The following is a 24,628-nucleotide window of genomic DNA, read 5'->3' as shown; positions in this document are numbered from 1 at the left end:
ATCATCGTTTTTACCCGTATAAGAATGAGTTTTTGTCGATCGAATCAGTCAATCAAATGGCTAACCCTTGTTTCACTTTTAATGTTGACATTCTTTTCCTTTTAATAACTGAACACGCCTAATTCATGCGTAACCCATCTCTAGCTGAGGGGTTAAATTGAAGGTCACATGAATACGGATTCAATGAGGTCGAATTATTCACTTGCAAGTGATATTTTGATTTTTTTTAAATCTCGTAGCTAATGCCCCTTTAAGAAAATAAACTAACCTGAAAGATGGTGCTGATATATTTTTGTAAGTCATAGACAACAATGCATGAAGTGAGTCCAGATTTTGAACGAATGATATGAAATCTCCTCCAAGTGTCCTCAGCATTTTATCATACCCATGTCGCATACAGTACGTAAGGAAATATTCCCCGAATACCTCTAACACATCAGCTAAAGGCAAACCTGAAAATAATAATAATAGAACGTCGAACCCAGCAATAAATTAGAGGAAAATGAAGTTTTCCGATGTTTAAATCTCATACATTTATAAGGAAGATATAAATCCAGGTAAAAAATCAAAAACTGCGGGAATCGCAAGAACCCCAAAAGGAGCGAAACACGATGCGTTGCAAGGCCAGCGTCTTCTGCATCTGGTGCAATAACATTGGTACCGTAATGTTGTTACTACTATGCATGTATCACCCGCCATGCGAATTCTCACTCTGTTTAAATTTTACAATCGGTGAAAAGGACACGGTTGATAATTTTACAGATCTGATGACCATTCTGGTTTCAAATGATCTAAGACTGCAACAAAAATTTCGCTGGTGAGTTTAGAGACAGGCACACTGTATCGGTCAACCAATCTTTGTGATAGTGACTCTTAAACTTAAACTTATGTAGTGTCGATTTCAGTCGTTTTCCTCATAACTGTTTTAGAGTAGTTTTTGTTTCAGGAGCAAACCCCTGTTAAATATAATAGAATAAACGTTCGTAACGTATTACTTGAGATACGTATACGGCAGATGATGGCGAGGATGGTTTGTTACTGCTGAGAAATTGGAACTTGACGATTGGAAAGTTGAAATCATCACGTTTGTCATATATTCTAGTTTGACGTCGTCCAACTGTGTCAGTATTGAGAAAAGATAAAGTTTACTGGGATATATGAGATGCAAGCCTTGACTCCATTGTGGGGTATTGAGTGATCGGACATCACCAATACATCTGAAAAAAAGGTAAATCACAAAAATACTGAACTCCGAAGAAAATTCAAAACGTCAAGCCCCTAATCAAATGGCAAAATCAAAAGCACAAACACATCAAACAAATGGACAACAACTGTCATATTCCTGACTTTGTACAGGCATTTTCTTATGTAGAAAATGGTGGATTGAACCTGGTTTTGTAGCGCTAAACCTCTCACTTGTATGACTTTGTTGTAAGATGCTTATTCTTTCTTATTTTGAGAAGGTTATTTATAATTTCTTCCTTATAAGAGTAAAACACTAGTTGGCCAGTAGGGGGACAATTTGTACCCATTGAAATACCGACTGTCTGTTCAAATATCAATCCACATAACTCAATAAATGTTGTCGATGATAAAGTTTAGCTTTTATGTATCATTGTTATATTGATGAAGTTGTACGAAATAATATGTATCGTTGTTCCTGTTCTTGACCTTAAACAACAAAATAATACCAGTGCATATACTCCTTTATCACAACTTCATTGTGCGAACGCCACAGTTTTCAAACATTTTCCTGGCCAAATTTTCGTCTAATACATCAGCCACATCCTAATAGTTATGATATAAGTCAATAACTTACATAGCATTTTTCAATTTTATGAACTTATGCAAGTGTTTAAATAAAACTTAACGCTATATTATTGCCTTAAAGACTTATCATTGTAAATTGTCTAGCGAGTATTATTTCCATTAATATCCTCGTGTTTGTTCCGAGTGAAGATTAAAAAACAGGTTTTATTGGGAATTTTGGAGAGTTTATCGATGTTTGTACATCCTCAAACGATATTATGAGAGTAAACATTAACAGAAATGTGTTCACGATAAACAACTGTTTTTAATTAAAACCTAACATAGTAATTACATGAATTTTTGTCTGAATTTCAAGAAACGGAATCTCAATTTAAAAGACAAGTTCATTGAAAGGACACAGGAAATCAAAATATTATAAGACAAATCAAAGCCCAACTCTACCATTTCAAGGAAGAAGTACACACTGCCTAACGACATCGATCGCATTAATAATGTTTACTTATTATGAATTCCTTATTTATTCTAGCTTTAAATAATCCCCAATCTGACACAATGATAAGCTTAACATTTGATTACTTTCACGAAATATACTGTGTATGGTATGATTATAAATAACTGTTACAGCTTCAAATATTGTAAATTCTTTATTCTAACTTAGAAAATGAAAAAAACACATGGCATATTTGCATTATTATTTGTGACATTAATTTCTGGATAAAAAATAAAATAACAAAATACCGAACTCCAAGAAAAAAGTCCCTTATCAAATGGCAAATTCAAAAGCTCAATCACATCAAACGAATGGAAAACAACTGTTATATTCCTATCTTGGTACAGGCATTTCCTTATGTAGAAAATGGTGGATGATAAACTATTAAAAGGAATTTTTTTTAAAAGAATGATATGCAGACAAGATAATTCAAAGTCTCTATTTTCATTACAATCTTTTCATTAATATGATTCTTCCATAACTAGACTTCGTAGCAATATAAACAGAACAAAAAATCCCTTTTAGTTTTTCCCGTTTCTAACAATATCTGCGCCTATGTATAACACATTCCTGTCTCATATATATTATGTCCCTGTTGTAGTGAACATGCAAAGACAATATTGATAGACGATTTGATAGTGTTTTGTTTATCCAAATTTTGCGTTCCAAAATACGATGTTTATTACTCAAAGTAAAAAATTTACACTTCTGATGGTAAGTTTATACAATAAAGAACAGCCGCTGCATAAATCAACCAAACTCAATCACGTTTATGTGGTTTCCTCTAGGGTCTGATATTGCATGATGAGATCTAACGGTATTTTTCAGAATTTCCAAAAAGATGAAGTTGTACGAAATAAGTAAAATAACAAAAAACGGAACTCCAAGGATAATTCAAAACGGAAAGTTCTTTATCAAATGGCAAAATCAAAACCTCAAACACATCAAACGAAGGGAAAAACAACTGTCATATTCCTGACTTAGTACAGGCATTTCCTCATGTAGAAAATTATGTTTTTATAGCTAGCTAAACCCCTCACTTGTATGACAGTCGCATAGAAGACCACTATATTGACAACAACGAAAGAAGATGTATCGTTGTTCCTTTTCATGGCCTTAAACAACCAAATAATACAAGTAAACAGACTCCTTTATCATATCTACATTGTGCGAAAGTCACTGCATTCAAACATTTTTCTGGCCAGATTTTGGTCTTATACAAATATGAGCGAGCACTTGTGGGATCAACTTCTACATGCTGTAAGATTACGTCAGCAAGATCCTATATATCTATGATATTAGACCATAACTAACTTGGAAAAATGCAAGAACCTATTTGAGGTCAATGCCTCGAATATGTTTAACGTTTTAAAGCAGTAAATGGTGAAGTCATTGACAATACAATTTACTGATTGCATAGAGTTTGTGACAGTGCTGTTATATTATAGAGTTTGTGACAGTGCTGTTATAGAATAGAATAGTTGTCTGATCTGCTATTTCACCGATTGTGTCCTATTCCCGATTGTGATATTTTTACTAAGTTTCAATTCGCATGGTGGTTGACGTATGGATAGCTGGATACGCTTACTCTGTCGACGTACTCGGTGTCACTCCTTTTGGAGTTCATGAGATTCCTCAAGTTTCTGTTAAAAACCTTGATTTGTCTCTTCCAAACCGGTTAACGAGATTTGAATATGTCGATCTACTTTAATATAAACCGGTACTCGAATATTGAATTGTTGGATTTTGACTGGTAAATTATAAAAAAAAGTTCATTTTCATTATAAGTACTTTGGACTACACATTTCTTTTAAGAACGGAAACTGGTGTTCTTTTGACAAGTGGGCACCATAAAAAATACATATGACCAGAGCATTAAATGTTCTACAGGAAGGCAATAAGGAATTTTTTTTTCATATAATCGACATAAGTCATTTATTTATGAACAAAAAAGGCTTTAACATAATTTTATTTCTTATTTTGAAACATAAAGCATGACACATTAACATCATGATATTACATTACCAGCTTGAATTACGTCATAAACATGCTTATAGAAAAAACTTACTTAAAAGCTTTTATCTATAAATGGCACATTGAAATGAACAAACCTGTTTTTTCTTTCCTTAGTGGCTCAAGGATTCTTACAGCTACATGGCATGTAATGCTATAGAAAATATTAGAATCATGCCATAAGAACCAAATATCTGACAGTAATTTAAAGGACCACATAACTGATCAATGATTTTCATATTTTGTTTTCTCTGAATTTTAGTGTTTGAATAATTTACTTGTAAATTTTCCATATGCAAAAAATATAGAGAGTAAAAGGAAAAGAGCGGAATCGTACATTATTGGTAAAATTACACAAAGATTTTATTTCAAGTCCTGAAACTAGTTCATGTTTTTTCTAAAGATTTATGTTAAGTTGAAAAATAGAAATTTGGTAGACCTAGTCTACAAATAAGTTTGGGGTCACTGTTTAGCGAGGGAAATTAAGAATGTAGAATAGAACACACGACATTTTGGAAATTAAGATAGCAAGAAAGCAAGTGTTTAATTTTTGGGGTTTGGAGGACAAAAGATTATTCTACGATGTTTTAATTAATCATTTTTATTTACGACAAAAGAGGACACCTGTTACGCAGGTCAGCCACAGCATATTATAACCAAATGAAGCCAACTAAAGGTAGACCATTATTGAACAAAAACATAATCATTAATTGGTTTGGTTTTATATGTTATTATTGTGATTGACAGATTGACACGGATAGTTTTCAATTGTTAAAGCAAGAATGGTGGTCTCCTTTCCTTGTTATTGCCTATCAACACATTAGACTAATCGCCGGATACTTGTCGTGATCAATACGACGAGTGCCGCTAGTGAAAACAAACTTCTTCCCCAGCTAATTGAGCTTATGTCATCCCCGTTTTTATTTGGGTTCGTGTTGCTCAATCTTTACTTTTCCGTGTTCTTGTAAACTTGTGCATTCGTCTTTTTTTTTGTATTGCCTAGTCTGCACAGTTTATGATTTTGAATGCCCCTTTACTAACTTTGTTGAATGGAAAAGGAAAAGAAAAAGGAAACGGTTGATTATCTATTTACTAACATTCACCTATTATCAAAAGGATGAACCGCCATTTGTGTTTGGATTATTTTGATGTATACTTATATTTAAAATATGTTGCAAGCTACATTTATGATGTGTTAACATTTGAATATCATCCAATATAATTATATGATCATTGATTTTATTTTTTGTTCTAGATTATACCTTATTTCTAAATCAAATCATTTCGTTTGCAGTGTATGATATAGATAGTTGACTGGCGTTCATTTTTAACAATTGTTGAAACACGCGTTAATACATTGATTTGCATTATTTTTTTTTAATACACTTTAACATGCATATCTCTTACATAATTTTAACGATTCCATATTTCTAGAATATATCCAATTTGTGTTCGTTGGAAATAAACGTCATACATACTTGATTTATTTATAACTTATCTCCAAAAAAGACCATTTTGATTTGACAGGCGTCTTAAAATAACATAGCGATTGTTCACATAATTGTTCTACATCAATTTACATTATTTCATTTTAATAAATTTTCGTACACACACTCAATATAGATTCGATATGTATTGTTTTTCGGAACTCCACATACATGTACAAAACTCGGTATAAACATGATTTAAACGGTACATTTCATTTGTAAGAATCTAATTCAAAATTATGTAATTGTACTACAAACTAAGGTTGGAACACCCTAAGGCCTAAATGACATTATGACAACTACGGTTTTTTGTTTTAACCCTTTTAAATTTATTTGTTCTTTGTCTTTCTAAATTTTGTTTTCGTAGGTATCGGAATCTTGCGCATACGGAATTTGGTATCATACGTTTTTATTTCACCTTATCCTGTTGGACTTTCAGACTCTAGAATATTCACTTGAAAAGAATATAGTATGTCTTTTATGTCTTCTTCTTACCACTTCCCTAAGATAACGTTGACCGTAAAATGTTTTTGCTGTTTTCTTTATGCCCTTTTGTGTTTTGTGCTGTCAAACCTTTTAGTTTACGATGTCTAAAGTTTTGACCAATAACATACTGAATGGAGATCAGTCCAAAGGTTTTGCACGCACGATAATGAAGTTATTGGTTTTTTTTTCCTAAATTGAATGTTTTTGCAATTATGTATTTGACACTTTCATATATATATTTTAAATATCCCACCAAACAACACTGAAAATAAAGCTTCCGCAGATGCATTTTGTAGGTGCTCCGGAAGGAATGAACTATCCTGGATTCGTGCAAAATATAACATACCTAACTAAAAAATGTATATCAGTTCTATTCAGGACAGATAACTCTGTCGATGAATATTGGCGGGTTTGCAATGTTAAATGTATGCAATAACATAAATAAAATTTCAATATTGATTTTTTAATGCCTGGATTTTGCTTAAAATATTGAATTAAAAAAAAAAATGACAAAAATCATATGCAATGAAGTATCGTTTAATTTTCTATGAAATAAAAAAAAATTTAAATATAAAATTTGAAATACAGTATTTTTTTTCAAACAATTATCGTGAAACATTAATATTTGTTTTTTTTAAAGAAAAATCAACTTATCGAAGAATTTTTCATAATATTTATATTTTCTTAAAGTTCTTTATGATATATATTTCTTCGGTAGTGTACACGGGAAAGAGAATTATCTTTTTTTTACATTCTAGAAAACTTGTGTATAGACAGGATGTTAATGTCACCTGATGGTATTTTGTTTGAAACGATTCCTTTACATCACCTGACAATTTGTTGTTATGTAACATTATAACTTAAATCTGAGTTAACCTGTTCGTTTATTGCTCATATTGGTCATAGAAACTTTAAAGGGACATTAACTTTTATAGGTACATAGCATTGATCTATTGTTGTGCATGGTTTATTTCTCTCTCGAGACGAAAATATTTTTTTTCTAAAAAGAATATATTATCTTTTTTTATAAAGATAAATTATACATAAAAAGGGAAAAAATATTTAAAAAAATGAAAAATTTTTTTCTTTTTAAATTTCAGTGGTAACTTTTTTTTCACTTCACACTTGAAATAACTTATATCAAGAAATTTAGAAATCAAACATATCAGAATATCAACGAATAAAATAACAGAAACAGCACAAATTCTGCATGAAAAATACAAGATGTATAAAATACATGCGACACTTCCAAACAAATCCGCCAATTGAAAAATCCCGAAATTTTTTTAAATCGATGTGGGACGTAATTTCCCATATATTTAAACTGTTAAAAGTAGCCTGTTTAGCTAGATATATGTGTTAATGTTTTCAATATAGCTGCAAAGTATTACTTTTATCTACGGAATTTTGAATTTGATGTACAAATAGACATGGGGTCGCTAGATTTACCATTGAGTCAACGGGGAAATGACGAGAAAAAGTACGATTTTTACAAATCTCCAGGTTCGTAATTTGATCAAAAATTTAACTACCAGGACCAACATTTTTAGGTAGAAATATGTTCGAATACCAAGAATATAGCTGCAAAAGTTAGAAAACGGGTCAGATAAATGAGAAATTTGAACTTTATTGAAGCACCTTTGCATTTTATATGGGACAAAATGACACAAAATGGCGGTTTGCTTCGTCACCAAAGTCACGTGATGTCTTACTCAGTTGGATATGATTTGAGACATTTCCCTTAATTTGTTCTTCTTTTCGAACTTTAGTCATAAAATGAACATGTCATATACAGACTTGTACATGTATGTAAATACTAGTAAAAACAAAGGAAATCATGAAATTCATTTCAATAACCTTTAAACAATGTGTCGTATTATATTTTCTAATAACAAAGAAAGTATCAAATGTTCTGATTTCACTTTTTCTAATGAGTTTTTCGTATGAATAAATATTAGCATGTCTGTTATTAATCCCTTTGGATCTCTGATGTGAGGATTAAACGCGTGACAAATCGTAAAAGTATATATCCTTGACACAAATGTTACTTCATACAAAAGAGGTTTCCATTTTCCAGGTCAATTTTTAAAAAAGTTTTTATTATATTCTGTGCAAAATATTATTTACAGCTTTTATATAATTATAAGTTTATTGTACTTATATTGAGGAAATTTGTCCCGAGCAGTATATCAAAATGAACGAGCTTGCGAGTAATAATGTAGTATTAAATATTTTAGCAACATTGATTATACTTCGTCCAATTACTGTAGCCATGATGCTTGCAGTACGGATGCAATGTCCATTTCCGTCAACTTGTTTTATCTTTAGTTTGCTTATTTGGATCCTCTCTATTGCGTACAAAATTTTAAGGAGAAAAAATAGAATGCTTTATCGGTCAAGATGCAATATTTTTTTTATTTATCGGATATGTTCGACATTTTACAAAGTAATACCAGTAAACTTATCGACCAATCTTGCGTTTTTAATTTACAAAGAAATCAAAATAAATGTTTGGTACAATATTAAAATATGTATGTATAATCGGATGAAATACCTCCGGTGAAATAATGTGTTGTGTTGACCCTTATCCAATGACAGGATGAAAATTGAAATAAAACTGAATTCGTCCATTGATCAATAAAATACACAAAATCCAAGTAAAACTTTGCACTAAAAAAAGTAAGGTTGTACCAACTTTATTCCATATTACGTTTTTCTTATTATAGCATGTATGCACAGGACCATACAAATGAAACGAAATTAATACAACATTTTGTCAATATAAAAAAGGGACAACTGATTAAGTTGGGCACATGTTTTCTCGAGGTCTCCATCATCCAATTAATCTCCGCATTCATAATAAGATACAGATGTTTACAGTACATATAAATTAGACAGTAACAGAAACAATAATAAGGATTGCCAAACAACCTTCAATTAATGATGCCTTCCGCCATATAACGAACTATTGTCTCCTAAAAAGAAAACAAAAACAACTAAACTTGCACAAATGAACATTTGATCAATAAAGAAGAGACAACGGTGACCAGTGACAGGGGTTAAATGTAATGAGCAGGTGGCTAGATTAAAATTGTTTTTTTTGTTAGTATTCAGCAATCTAGAAATCTATGTTCATCAGAAACACAACGCAGAATAATACACTCAAACAGATGAAATTATACACAATTCACAAGTTCTGGTTTTAACAGATGCAATACAAAATACAATAATATACAATGAATCCTGAAATTTTCCCTGACAAATCAAGACCCAAAACAATACATTCTACACTATAACACTACACTGAAATGAATAACTACCAACAGTTAAAAAATCCGAATGAGTATGTCTAAATTTTTAATGCTGTGTAGCTTTCACGTCTTTGATTTCTCATGAAATATATCATAATTAATTTATAGATAAACATACCTGATACCTTACAAACAGCCCCAATCAATCCAAATGTACATTCATCTGAGTATTTATGAAATACCATAAAGTCATGTTCATCATTCAAATCACTCTGTTCGCTGTAAAAAGAAATTTGCAAATTCATATAGTTATCTTTACTGACTAATTTTCCTTCATAACATTATTTTTTCAAAGTTGAACAAGAGTTTGAACTTTTGTTAGACTGAAAACATATAATCAAAGAGGTGAGTGACATCGTTACATTTCCCCTTAAGTTTTCAAAATATGACAGGATTATAGTTATATTGTTTCTATTGAACTGTCTGAATGTTCTAAATGCGCGAATATTCTTTCCGTTTTAAAGAAACGAAAACAGTTTTATTGATTCATTTGAAATATGAAAAAAAATGACAAACATGTAATGTAAATGTATACTTTTCCCAAAATTCAAAAGTGTTAATATCACCAAGTTTGTGTTCAAGGTAAAGGTTGTGCAACAGAATTTACATTTTTGTTAGGGTGATACAAAAAAATGCTCAATTATGTGACTAGAAAGAAAGCTAAATGATATTTTCTTAAACGAATACAAAAACATAGATATAAATTCAAACTTGAACCACAAGATGGGACCCATGTACTGGTCTTCTTGCTATTTTACAAAAAAAAAAAAAAAAAAATTAAATATGGAGAATTTATTTCTAATCAAAGCATAAGAGAATTGAATATTATTGAAATTTTTGTCCAATTTTATTTCATATATCACTATAAACCAGTAAAAGTCTGAAATGGCCTATATCTGTACTTGACTGTACTGATTTTTACTCGACCAGTCTGAATTGGTCTGAATTTTACTTAGTATTACTCGACTCAGTCTTTACCATACTCGACTGTACTGATTTGTACTTAACCCTTATCTTTGCTATTGAAAATAGTCTGAACTATTACTCGACCAGTCTAAAACAGTCTTAACCCATTCTCGACTTGTACTCGACCAATACTTGACCAGCTCTCGACCTATTTTTTCAGTCTGAACCATACTCGACCAAAGGTCTGAACAATACTCGATAAATCTGAACCATACTCGACCAAATAACCTCTACTTTTTATAATTTTAATTGTTAAAATAACTTTTTTTTTGACTGACAAGCCACTATAAAATAAATATATATATATATAAAAACAGATTTTTACATCCTTACATGATTCTCAGATTTATCAAATTGAGATAGTTAAATTATCTAATTGTAAAGTCTGAGTCTTGTTAAAACAGTATTATTTAGATTAAGAGTTTATTAAGAATTCTAGAAAATGGAAATGTTAAGATCATGCGATGTTACTCCAGTGTTGTCATTACTTTTATTCTGAAAAAAAAGGCTTTCCTTTGACAACACACACTCTACTGTGTATTGAAACACTATTGTGATCATACATGTATGTATGATTACACCACTGTGACTATGCATGTATGGGAACACCACTATGATCGTGCATGTATGGTTACACCACTGTGATTATACATGTATGGGAACACCACTGTGATCATGTATGTATGGTTACACCACTGTGATCATGTATGTATTTAATAAATAGAAAAACTTTGCTTACCTGAAAACCACACCTATACTGACATGACTGAGGGTAATAAAACCTTATAAATGTGCTTTTTGTTTGGCATATGTTTTTTTTTAAACAAAAACTTGATTTTCCTAAATTTCTAAATAAAAACTACATAGGTTTCATGTTTACATACAACAGTTATATATAACTATCTTTTTAATGAGGTAACAACAGCCAACAAAATCACTGACATTGTTAAACCTTAATTATAATATATCAAAACTATATCTATTCTTAACATAATTTGGGATATATATATATTTTAAAAAGGGATAAAAAATTAAAGAAATGAATAAAAATTTTCTTCTGATTAGGGGTAAACTATAAAGTAATATATCCTGCTTGGGGTACACTGATTAAAAATATCATACCTGGTCAGAGAGTAATAAATTTTTGATTACACCCATTGAAAATTACAACATTCTTTAAAACTTAAATCACAAGGCCTTTTGAATTCACTAGATAAGTAATACACGAGTTTAAGAAATATAGGGTTTTCTTTTTTTGTACTAAGGTAATTAAACCTTATTAAAGTGCTTCTTGTATGCCAAGTCTTTAATTTTGACAAAACATATTTAAATCTAATTAAAATAAATTTCTACTGCAACTTTGGAATACATTTCCTTTTTTAAAAGGTTATCAAGGATTGCTATGAAAGTTATATTATTATTATTATTATATCAAACTCTTGGTTTTACAAAACAAAGGTGTCAATGTGAACATTTATTAAGTTGCTTTATATACTATTTTATATATATTTTGATAAAAAACAATTTTGAATAACATTTAAGATATTTGATATTATGGTTGAAAGTTCTGGTATTTTTGATGTACATAAAGCAATGTGAACATGATATCATGTATATAAAAATTCATTTGATGAAAACTTAATTTATTACATGATATTTTTTTAATCCAACCAGGAACTTTCTTTGATCATCTTGTTTTATTTTTTTTTTAAATGTGATATACATTGTATATTTCATCAATTCAGGAACTGTTATACATACATACATACATATATATATATATATGTATAACAGTTCCTGAATTGATGAAATACAATAGATAGATACAAAAAACAGGTCTAGGTTGTTTAAGACTTGGTCGAGTATGGTTCAGACTAAGTCGAGTATGGTTCAGACTTGTTCAAGAAAGATTAAGATTATGTCGAGTATGGTTCAGACTCATATAAAATGGTTTAGTACTGGTCTAGTAAACGTCGAGTACAAGTTCAGACTGTAAAGTATGGTTCAGACTACAGTCGAGTATTATCAAGTAAATTTCAGACCAATTCAGACTGGTCGAGTAAAAATCAGTACAGTCGAGTACAGATATAGGCCATTTCAGACTTTTACTGGTTTGTAGTGTATGCATACAAATGCATTTTATTTTAATAAGTGAAAATAAAAATTTATTGATCTGGTGCTTCCGAAGGATCTTTATAGATCTACCTTTATCAGGAACGCTCAAAACGGCCAAAAATAAACCCCAATATGCTCTATATATAATTAAATACTTGGGGAGCTCTATGATCAAACTGGACCTTAAAGTATAGACAAATCCATCAATATTAACAACAGAATTTCTCCATTTGTAGTATGGCTATTGTGATCACAAAACCAGTCTTCTGATAACTTGAATTTGCAGTAAAGAGGGTACGCAAATATAATATTTTGTTTGTTAATCAACCTTCAATTAAAAGACAACATACCACACAATACCACAATAACAGAACACATATGAAAATGTTTGCTGAAATTGGTCGAATCAAAAAAGGGTTAAACTCGAGTGAAGTATAAGGGTTTCATTTAATTCCCAAAAATGATTTCGGATCAAAAACAAAATAAGAGGTACACAACGACATCAAATCGTAAAAAAACAGAAACGAGAAGGAGCTTAAGAGGAAAATGTGTACTGTAGTGTATCATGCCAATGTAAACTCACAAATCATACCGATGAAGAAATGAAATAGGCGGTGTAAAAGTTCACTAGATGAGTAATATTCTGTGAAATTATTAAACAACTATATCGTGCAGTGTAGGAGCAGTAGTTGATACAAAAGTGGGACTGTATGACGAACAGACATACTCCTCAATTACTAAAAGAGAGGCAAAAACCAAAACCAAATTGACATTTAAACTCACAAGTCAAAAATAAACTGACAACGCCATGGCAAAAAAAAAAATAAAAAGATCAAAAGACAAACAACAGTATACAAAACAAAACAAAGGAAACCAAAGACTGAGCAACACAATCCCCACCAAAAACCGGTGCACCACATGTCATTCGAATAGCAACTGCCTCAGAAAGCTGGATAAAAAAATGGGAATAAAAAGGGTAGATGCCGTATAACCAAGATTCCATGACATTGTATATTTCCAAATATACAGTTTTGCTTTTTTCATTATTAGTAACGCAGAAGAAAATTACACAAACAATATATGTATTATTTGAAAAGGATATGAAATGTGATAAACGGTTATGCGTTTATATATTATGTCATAAAACTGGACATTTATATAAAATACATTTACATAAAGGTTTACAAATGGCAAAAAAGATTAATCACTCTAACATAACAGATCAAAGCTAGATGATATAATATATAAATTCAGATGAAATCCGATACGATTTGACACTTTAGAGTAATAGAACATCTAAACGTTATCTCGAGAATGATTGAATAGATGTTCGAGTTTCAAAAGACAACAGTACATCACATGTAACGTCGTACAATTTACCCACTTAGATTTCTTTAACCATTATTCTCACTCAGTTGTTATCAGTTCTAAATTACAATGTTTCGGCAGAACATAACAAATTGCTTTTTCTGTATTTTTGTAAAGTGCAAGTCTTATTTTACTTGGCCTTCGAGGAAATACTGGCCAAAATACGTATCGTTAACTGAGTACATAATAAATATTGAAACAGACAAAACATTTTCCATTCGCCTACACTCTACAAACATTAAAATCTGATAAGAGAGACTCGAAAGATACTTAAGGGATATTCAAACTCATTAATCGTAAACAAACTGAAAATGCCGTGTAAAAAAAACCTAGTAACAACGAAAAGACATACACCCTTCCACAAAACAAAGCAAAGAAAACACCAAAAACCGGATTGTTAACAAATGCAAATTTTAAATACCAAAAAAACCCATATAATTTCAAGTACAATGCAATAAGTACATCAATTCAAAACAAAATTTTAAACGTAAAGATTTTTTATTTTATTGAGGAAAAATAACCACAATTAAATATTTTGAAATTGGACAACTATTCAAGCAAAGTCTCTATAGATATTTAAACATGTTAAAAGTCATTATTCCTGTACCAAGTAAGGAATAGGAAAGTTGTTTTCCATTTGTTTGATGTTTTTGAGCTTTTTTTTTGCCATTTGATAAAGGACTTTCTATTTTGAATTTTCTTTGGAGTTCCAAATTTTTGTTATTTTACCTTTTTGTTTATTTTAAGTCATGTTTTATCACAAACCTATTTCCTATTGTCTGATGAACATTCGTGGACCCGAGTATTTAGACTGGTCTACATAACTTAAAAAAAGCACGAAAGCCGGTATACATGTTTAAGATTTGAGTGTGTATATTCAAGTGAGTACGGCATAGCAAAGGAACATTCAAACTTATAAGTCGAAAAATAAACTGACAACGTCATGGCTAAAAAAGAAAAAGAAAAAGACAAACAAACAACAGTACACAAAACAACATAGAAAACCAAAGACTGAGCAACACGAACCCCACCAAAAACTGGGGTGACCTCAAGTGTTCCGGAAGGGTACGCAGATCCTTCTCCACATGTGGCACCCGTCGTGTTGCTCATGCAATTACAAACTTATGATTTGTCTAATTCGGTAGGTCACATTCGGGGGAAGGGGGTGAGATTGTAGTTACGACAATTGGAACATATTCGTTCTCATCTGTGAAACAGATATTCCATAATGGTCAACCAACTCGTGATGGCGTCCGTAAAATTTACGAGGTGATGATTTCAACTTCACCACTTGAAACTCTTGGTTTGATAGCTTCCTTGTGAGAAGCAACCCTCAATCAAGGAAATCATGATAGGAAACACAAGCCCTGGAATATCGTATCAACTGGGAGATATATACTCCGTATGCAGGCGCTGCTGGAATGTTGTTACATAGAAATGAAAAGTTAACAATTGGGAAGCTGAAAGCATCTCTTTTGTCGTAAAATTTTGTTTTCAACCAACCCTCATTGTCAATTTCTAGATGTAAGTCAAGATATGAGGCAGACTTAACTGTATCTGTTGTATCCTCTATCTTAAGTTCGATGGGATAGATGCGTTCAACATAGTCACCAAATTTTGAATTATTTAGTGCAAGAACATCATCTGTATAGCGGAAAGTGAAATTAAAGGATACTGCTAACTTCTTTTCTTTGTTTTTTCTTTCATTGCTGATAAAACAGATAATAATTTAGAAAGAAGTTTCGTGGAGCACTTAGAAGACCAAGCAATATAACGTTGTGTGTAAGAACACTTATGTAGTTTAGGTATCCAATACATTGAAGGAAGATCCAATTCTTTATCTTTGGTTGAAATTCCAAAGGAACATATAACAGACTTATGATTATCCAGGATTTCGTCCTTTGTGGAGGTATATGTTGAGTTTCCAAGTGAATTGTCAATACCTTATTCATTGATTAAACAGTTTATGTAATGTGATTTATACACAAATTCACAAAAACGATGTTGTTTGGGGCTTTATCTTGATGAGCAGAAAGGTTGACCAACTTGCAACAGGTTTGGTGACTGCTCTGATCGGTCTTACTACACAATTCAAGCAAAACAGATATTGCCATAGGATTCTCTTCAAGCCTGCTGACCAAGTTAACTTTGGTAAGATCCCCTACTAAGCTCGTTAATGAAGTTAACTTCGAAACAAAATCTGCACACAAGTTAATATCTACCATGCACGTTCTAAACTTTTTATCTGCCCTGCTTCAAGCTAAAATTAACTTGTGATCAGGACTGCAATTGATGATTTCCTTTTTTTGGGAATACAAATATACACCTGTCTGCCTATCAAAAAATAGAAACAAATATATGTTTACACTGTAACTGAGAACTGGTCAAAAGCAGACATGTCCATCCATAGACCTTGTCTAAAGCAGACCTGTCCTCAGTACTGGCAAATAGTAGAACTGCCCCAAGGTCTGGTCTGCAGCAGATATGAAGCAGTTCGCAAAAAGCAGGCCTGGGTCTTGTCTGCTCTGATAAAGTTAACCTGCTACATATATATATATATTACGTCAACTTTGAAGCAGTCAAAAAATATCTGTTCAAATTTAACTTTGGTATATGTTATGACTGCATCCGACTGTAGTTGTTGCATTATTTTTTTGATTTTCTTGTTTGTTAGGTAAACCATGCATTCTGTATTACTTATTGTATATACTGGAAGTAACTTATCATAAACTGGAATTTTAAATTATCTTTGTGTTCAATAATCCAATTTGTTTTACTAAAAAATAAAAAAATAACGGTTAGATTTTAATTTCATGGTCCTACCAGCCAAAGAAAACATGTTAACTTAATAATATTGTTCTTTGTACACATTCAAATAATTTCGGGTGACATAAACACTTACTTTCAAAGCATCGTTATTTTCGCGTTACTTGCAATTCAACAAATATCTTGACGTTAATGAAGAAAAAAAAAGGTTAACTGTTATACAAAATTTCACAATCGTTTAATTTACGATTGACAATTATTTTAATGCTACCGAAATGCACAAAATTCAAAGCAATTTGCGACAGCGATTCATACTCTTAGAAATAATCGAACACTCATAATTGAAAGACGAATAGAAAGGGAGGGCAATGCAAGATTTCCATCGCAGACAGTACCATATTTACTGTCAAATTTCAAACTGTAATAATAAAGCGAAGGTATTGCCCTTTTAAAAAAAACGATGACTATTCACAATGTTGAAGTGAATGTGATATATTGAACAGTTGAAGTATTTACCTTCACCATTTACAATTTTGTTAATTTCAGCTATTCTATCTCCATGTATTGATAATTGGAATCGACTTTAACACCTTATTTTAGACCTGAATTACCATAAGAACAGTCCCTGTTGATCGTGTATTCATATTTTCTGTTAGATTTTCGTAATACAAAATACGTAAATTGCTGACATGCAAGAATAACATTGAATAATTATTCGTTTCCTTTAAAAGAGATGAGATATCACAATTTCCTAATATTCGTAAGATGCAATTTATCCTTCGACAAAACTGATAGTTAGATAAATAGCTGGTAGTAAATTTAAGTCAGTCATCATCGTATCTCATGCATCTTAACAACGTATCTCGTGTATCTAAGATGTCATCTACAAACAGACAAATTGGTTATATTAACTCCGCTTTTAAAATAGACCGTCAATAGAAACGTACATACATTACATCATTTTATTTAGTTGCCGCCAACACATTATTTTTAGAAAATAATTTCTGTTGCCATACATTTTAGCGGAAAAGTACACAATTATATAAAGTCATTAAAATACCAGAATGATAATTTTGTAGACAAGATACACGTTACGTTTCATCATGACCTATCAGCGGCATTCGAATCAAAACAGAGGGAAGGCAAAACCTTTTACGTTGAAAAGTATTGACAAAACAAAAATTCTAAAAGTTTTGCCAGATCTGATTAAGGCCATCTATGCCCAGGGGTGAAAAAACCTCACACTTAAAGAACAGTAAATTGACAGAAAATAACCTTATTATTGATATCCATGTCAGCTTCAACCCAGAAGGTGTAGAATTTACAACGCTGGATGACATAAAATGATAATTCTCAAGAAACAATAAAATATAAGAAACTATGCCATGGGACAGCCACATGAAAATGTGCCGGGGTAAACTAGTTTCTTTAGATCTCAACCCTCAAACCTTTTTTTTTTTTTTATCTCGATCAGTATATTATTCAAACGGATACAATGAACATAACCGTTTCATATTTTCAAAATATATACCAACCTAATTCGGACTATTCATTGATATCATTCTGTGACAATAAGAATCTAATTTTCTTACAATATAAAGCGTCACAACGAATGTTATTTGTTAAGTATAATGTACTATATCCACCACAAGTGAATTTATCTCGTCAATATTCAAAAACTGTTTATCTTTTACTTACTGTAATGTGTTGAAATATTTGCCTGATCTGCAAATGTTGAATTCAAATGTTATTTGATTCCTTCAAGATGAATCAAATAATGTCGATAGATTGCGACTCGTATTTGCATCTTTTACAGTATCAGTTGGTGTCAAATAATTTTGTTAGTTTAAGTATGAATAAAAAGATATGCAAAGTATCCCTCATAGATATACAAATTAAGGTAAAATTTACGTATATTGATGTTCATGGACCCAGGTAGAAATTTTCACTTAATTATAGATTTATATCATGAAATGCATTTGAAATTTCATCAAAGTGACTTAAATATACCTTTATCATAAATATATATAAATGGTTCTTGAATTGAATGTTCTAATTACATGATTTCAGTTATTGTAATGACTCTAAATCAATCAAATTAATTTAACAGTAAAGACTAGTGGCATTTGGGAACGGAAACGGAACGTTAAGATAAAATAGACAATTATCTAATTTGTTAAAGCCCTGTCTGATTCGTCGACAATTATTGTTATTGAAATGTGTTCATAAAACTCTCATCAATCTAACGGTTAACGTTAACGTCCCAGTGTCGAAAATTAATCCAATTAAAAAACATTAAATGTAGATTGATATGTGAATGAAAGGAAATTAAATAACCAGAAAGCCATCTGAGGCTAGGAAACAAAAGATATAACACATTGTCATGGTAATCGTGAATAAATTTCAATGTTTAAAATTTATGGAAAGAGGACAGTTTTAATTACGGTCGATGCTTTATAGAATTTTTACTTTCATTAATAAGTACTTTGATCAACAAACTATGACTGTTTCAAGATTTCAACCAAGATGATTTACACTAAAGACACTACAACAAACTCATGATAAAAACAAAATTCAATCGATGAGATTTGTCTCTCATTTTTTTATCAGTATTTCTCGTAAAAATGTTTCTGATATACATATATAATATACAAATATATACTATATTGTACTCTTGTAACACAACAAATGTGCTAGTAAATTATATTCTCATTCCTGGAATATAACAAAAAAAAGGATATGAGGTATCCATCCGTGACACAAAGTCAGAACATACACAGCAAAAACACAAAGAGCAAAGGAACAGCACTTTGTTGCTGTTCTTCGTCATAGTTTGTTTTTGCACAATGATTATAAAATTTTAGTCAATTGAAAATATAAATTTCTGAAATAACTGATGAATATTAGGCTATTGGCTTATTTGGGTGACCTACTAAACATATGTTACAAAGATATGTTTAAATATATATTGAGCATCAATCAACAGAATTTGGGCCAATTTCTCCTGAATTCATTTCACACAAAGATAACTTTCAACAAGTATTTCAATCATTACTTAAACTCATAGTAAAAAAAGCTCTATATTTGTACGTTTAAAGGCTGTTCGTGCACATGGTAATTTAGCTAAGGCTGTGCATACACAATGTTATTCAACTAATGCTGTGCGTGCACAGGGTGAGTAAACCATGCATATAAACTATAAAACCAGAGAGTATTACAAGGTAAATTTGTGTTAAAAATCCGTTTGTCATAAAGTATTCTGCATTGCTTTTTCAAAAATTTTGGCTAAAAATTTCAAAAATTAGTGAAAAAAAAATCCTATTTTCCATTTTCAAAAGTAGATTCCAGTATTTAATAAATCCTTGTTTATGAATGATTTCATTTGTTTAAAGAGTATGAAGAGCCAAAACATTATGTCCCTTATGAGAATTGGAACAATGTCTTCTACATTTTCCGCGAGGACACAACTGATTATAAGTTCACTATAAAATGTTTTTGAAAATTGTAATAATGAAAAAAAAAAGGAATTAGCTTATGATATTATAATTTCTAGTTTGATATAGAATTAGCAGATACTATTATAATCTCTTGTTTAATATAGCAAGCGATAAGGACAGCAGCCTGAGGGATTTTTTGTGTAGAATTGGATTGAAATTCTGCATATGGGGGAAAACAATCCTCACGTACCAACTTCAATGTTTTTTTATTTACTGGATGTATACTTGGATCACGGCGATGTGCTGTACACATAAACAGCTAGTCAAGAGAGAAACAGGAAACGAATAGCAATAAAATCGATAAATAGCAAAACACTTATGAATTTATGTCACTTGGCAAAACATTGTACAAAAAGATTCCAGTTACGCAGGCAAATATAAATGCAAATGCATTTACTTCATAGTTTACAGCATCTTCAGATTGTTCAGCTTAGAAGTCAATACTTCGGTTTTGACATGATTTATAACAAACCTTTCTTAAATTATTCGTTTATGAATTTATGAATTATTACGAAACTAAGGTTTCAACTCTATCAGGCAAATTTGACCTTAGATGGATGTGTCTATTATTTTTATGTTATTCATGTCATATAACTCTTAAACTGCTTCGTTTCTTATACATCCTTGGCTTTAAAAGATTCGGCTTTGATGGTTCATGATGAAGGTAAATCCAGAAAAGCGCTTCGCACGCATGAAATTTATAAAGTGTTGTTTTCGTTTTTTTTTCAACTAACTTTTGAGGTAATGGGAGCCCTCAAAATCCTCTTCCATATTTTGTGTTCTACATTTAGATTTCCTGCTAGGTTAGGAGAAGGACAATCAGTTTTGTTAATCATAAACACGAGTGATTTATGACTGTAATTCCTATCAAAAGTTCTTAAAGACGATTCCGAATTTATCATTTCCTTGAAGTTTTGTTCCAATGGATCGACTGATCGAGTGTTGGTGATTAACGCCACAGAGTTTCACGTGTAAAACTGAAATATCTAAATCTAGGAAAGTACATTTATTGCTGTTTATACTTGATTTATTGAATTTATTTACCTTTGGGTAAATTTCGACACTATTTATTTTATATAGAATTCATGATTGTTTAACGAAAAAATATCATCAAGTTAACGATAAGTGTTGTTGAATTCATCATTAAATGGAATTCACAATTTTATTCACTATTGTCAATTATTTTTAACTCGACCGAAATGCATAAAATTCAAAGCAATTTGCGACAATCGTTCATAGTTACTTTAGATATTGTTTAATTTACTATTGTTGTTGTTGTTATTGGTTTTGGTAGGCGGCTTACTTATGTAGTAATTGCGCCTTAAATTCATATAAAATAAATATTATGTATATATACTTTCATTCCTTAATTTATTTTTAGTATTACGTTTTGGCGAGTAATTATATGAAACTTTGACAATATGGTTGACTGTGCTACAATAAAGTATTTATATGTAGAGAGAAAAAAAAAACACATAACAGAAGGTACATGTAATAGGAAAATGAGAGAGAAAAAAAGCAATGATAGTTCCTAATGAAATGTACATTATTAATTGATAGGTATCATAAAATTGTTTAGAAATTTCATCTGGTTGTTCACCTTTGTGTCGTCTGTGATATACTTATACAAAAAAAGTATATTTAGAAACATAAAACAAGACATGTGCTAGCTAAATGCTACCAATGTAAGGACGTCTCCCACGATTGATGTAGCAAATAAAGAATCCTTAAGTAAGGATTGATTGTAGTTTTTCCTTTTCCATAACGGCAAGTTGTGTTAATTTTTCCAAATAAATTTCCAAAGACATACTGGTATTTAGTGATTCCTCCTTCCCTGACGAGAAAAAAAAACACTTCTGTCATTGAATGAGAAATCACCCCTACCTACACCCTTAATCGCCTATTTAGATATATATATATATGTAATATATAAATGGAGTAAAAATAGAAAAATATGAAAAAAAAAGTACCAGTATATCATTAAAACAATGCAATTGTTTGAATTTGTTGTAAGTACAGAGAATGTCAGCGAAACAGAAGTGCTGGGATGTGCTTATATATATACAATAATCTGTGTGTGTTTGTCTAACTGACATATGCATCCTCTAGTACAAATTTTAGATTTTATCATTTTATTGTCATAGAAAAAGATTTAGCACTTGTTTCTCTATTAAAAAAATATATGAGCTTAATGATTGTGTTTGCTTGTTTTTCTTATTTTCTAATAATATGACTATAATTGTCAGTTTGTGAAGATCTGAAAAGACAAATTGTATTTTCCTTTGTTCTTACTTTTCCTTAAATCTTTTAACATATAACGTTAAATAATTAAGATAAATGTTAGTGGCACTTTCATAAAAAAAAGAAGCCTGTAGCAAATGTTTCTATTGTTAAATATATGAGCATAGTGTGTTGTGTTTGTTGTCTTTATTTCTTAATTTACTATTGCCAATTATTTTAATGTGACCAGCATGCATAAAATTCAAAGCAATTTGCGACAATCGTTAAATAATCGAACACTTATTTTTATTTTTAAAGATCAATATTATTTCCGATTATTACGCAAGGAAAACATAATCATTACAGTTTTCCCATAGCTATTTGTAAATATCTTACACCTTTTCTTATCGCGTACTATCTATATACTACTCAGTGAAAATATCTATCTAGATCTAAGAGGACTGAGATCAAGGATTATGCATAAAAGGTATATACTTTGGGGGTTTTAATGGTACGGCAATTTTAAAAATATACAGAGAAAGAAAAAAAAAAAAAAAAACCAGCACAAATCGTCAAGTTAAATGATAAAAAAAAAGACTAGAAAAGGGATTGTAATGTATTAATTCAATCGTAGGCAGTTCCCTGTTTGTTGTCTACTCTCAAACCGCTATAGTGGAATGGAGTTATTGGCATTTAAAACAGCGGTTCCTAGTTATAATGTTGAAGTAATTGTAACATATATTGAAGAGTTAACGTATTTTTTAACAATTTTGTTATGTTCAAATTCTCCGTGTATTCATGATTGAAATCTACCTCTAACACACAGGCACTTGTCTCAGAAAAAAATTTCCTATATAACCTTAATATTAAGGTATATAGGGGGAAAAAATTCTGAGACAAGTGCCTGTGCTCTAACATCTTATTTTAGACAATAAATAACCATACGAACAGACCCTGTTAATCATCTGTTCATATTGTCTGTTAGATTTCCAGTAAATCAATTAATGACATAACTTCTTGCTGGTGCAAACATTACATTGAATAATTAATCATTTCTTTTAAAGAGAAGAGATAATCCGGTCTCCGTATATTCATAAGAAGTAATTTCTCCTTCGACAAAGTTGATAGCAAGATAACGAGATGGTAGTAAACTCATGTCAGCCAACATCGTATCTCATGTATCTAAGATGTCATCTACAAACAGACTGGCAAGTTGGTTATATTATTCTGTCGTAAAAAACGACCATCTCGAAAATCATTAGCAGAGGTTTTTTGAATGATATCTAAATTATCAAACATTTCTGTGAAATTTGAAACCTACAATAATTTGAACCTCATGGATTATTTGTTAAACAATTTTCGTTTGTATCGGTAACTGCAAATTAGGCTTAATTGTTCTTACATATCGAATAACACCGTTCAATCGTTTCTTTTTTATTGATAAAAATCGTAAAAAGTTAGCATTCTCTGTATAAATGATAAATTCTGTTTGGAAATGAAATAATTGCCAGTAGAGCTTTTTTAGTAACAAACTCTACGACAGAGGGATAAAACAAAATTTAGAAAAGATAATCTTCTGATTTTGATAAAAAAAAAAAAGTCAGTGTACTTCGGTAACCATATTGATAGAAAAAAAACAAGTTAGTGTACTTCGGTAACCATACTGATAAAAAATAATACTTAAACCACATTTTCACAAGTGTGTTATGATATCCGTTTAAAAGGAAAGTGCAAATGAATATTTCTTTTAATGCATTATTTACCATAAAAAAAAATGTACACTTGAGACATTGATTTCTTAAAGATGTAAAAATTAGATCTATATCGAAAAAAAATTCCGTTAATCATTTTCACATATAGAGTCGTAGCTTCGTTCAACACACAAGTATCAGATGTTCTTTAAAATCATCAGCATAAAATATTACTCCGAAATCTGCAATGATAAACATGTCAGGCTTGCAAATGAGTGCTGAATACTTGGCTAGTGAAAACCTTGAGAACATACGTCTACAAGCAGTGGCATCGACCCAGTGGTTGTATCAAATCATTAAAATTACCAGGCTTTCACTTTACTACGCTGGGTGAAACAAAATGATAACTAATTTTATAATTTCCTCATTATTACTTTCTATGTGAATT

General features: G+C 30.8%; 1 protein-coding gene across 3 annotated transcripts in view; it reads right to left on the bottom strand.

The window, feature by feature from the left end:
- The window catches only part of LOC127735183 (guanylate cyclase soluble subunit beta-2-like), a 109,997-nt gene that overhangs the window by 40,795 nt on the left and 44,574 nt on the right, over window positions 1-24,628 (bottom strand). For all 3 annotated transcript variants that reach the window (XM_052245466.1, XM_052245390.1, XM_052245327.1), the window contains exons 3-4: window positions 9,676-9,776; window positions 269-452 (exon numbers count right to left, since the gene is read on the bottom strand). In XM_052245466.1, the coding sequence (XP_052101426.1) occupies window positions 269-452; window positions 9,676-9,776 (285 nt within the window). The remainder of the gene's footprint in view (window positions 1-268; window positions 453-9,675; window positions 9,777-24,628) is intronic.

Source organism: Mytilus californianus, unplaced genomic scaffold (assembly GCF_021869535.1).
Source record: "Mytilus californianus isolate M0D057914Y unplaced genomic scaffold, xbMytCali1.0.p SCAF_1, whole genome shotgun sequence".
In the NCBI taxonomy this organism is placed as follows: domain Eukaryota; kingdom Metazoa; phylum Mollusca; class Bivalvia; order Mytilida; family Mytilidae; genus Mytilus; species Mytilus californianus.
Note: the sequence above shows the minus strand (reverse complement) of the source record. Positions and strands in the feature narration are given on the sequence as shown.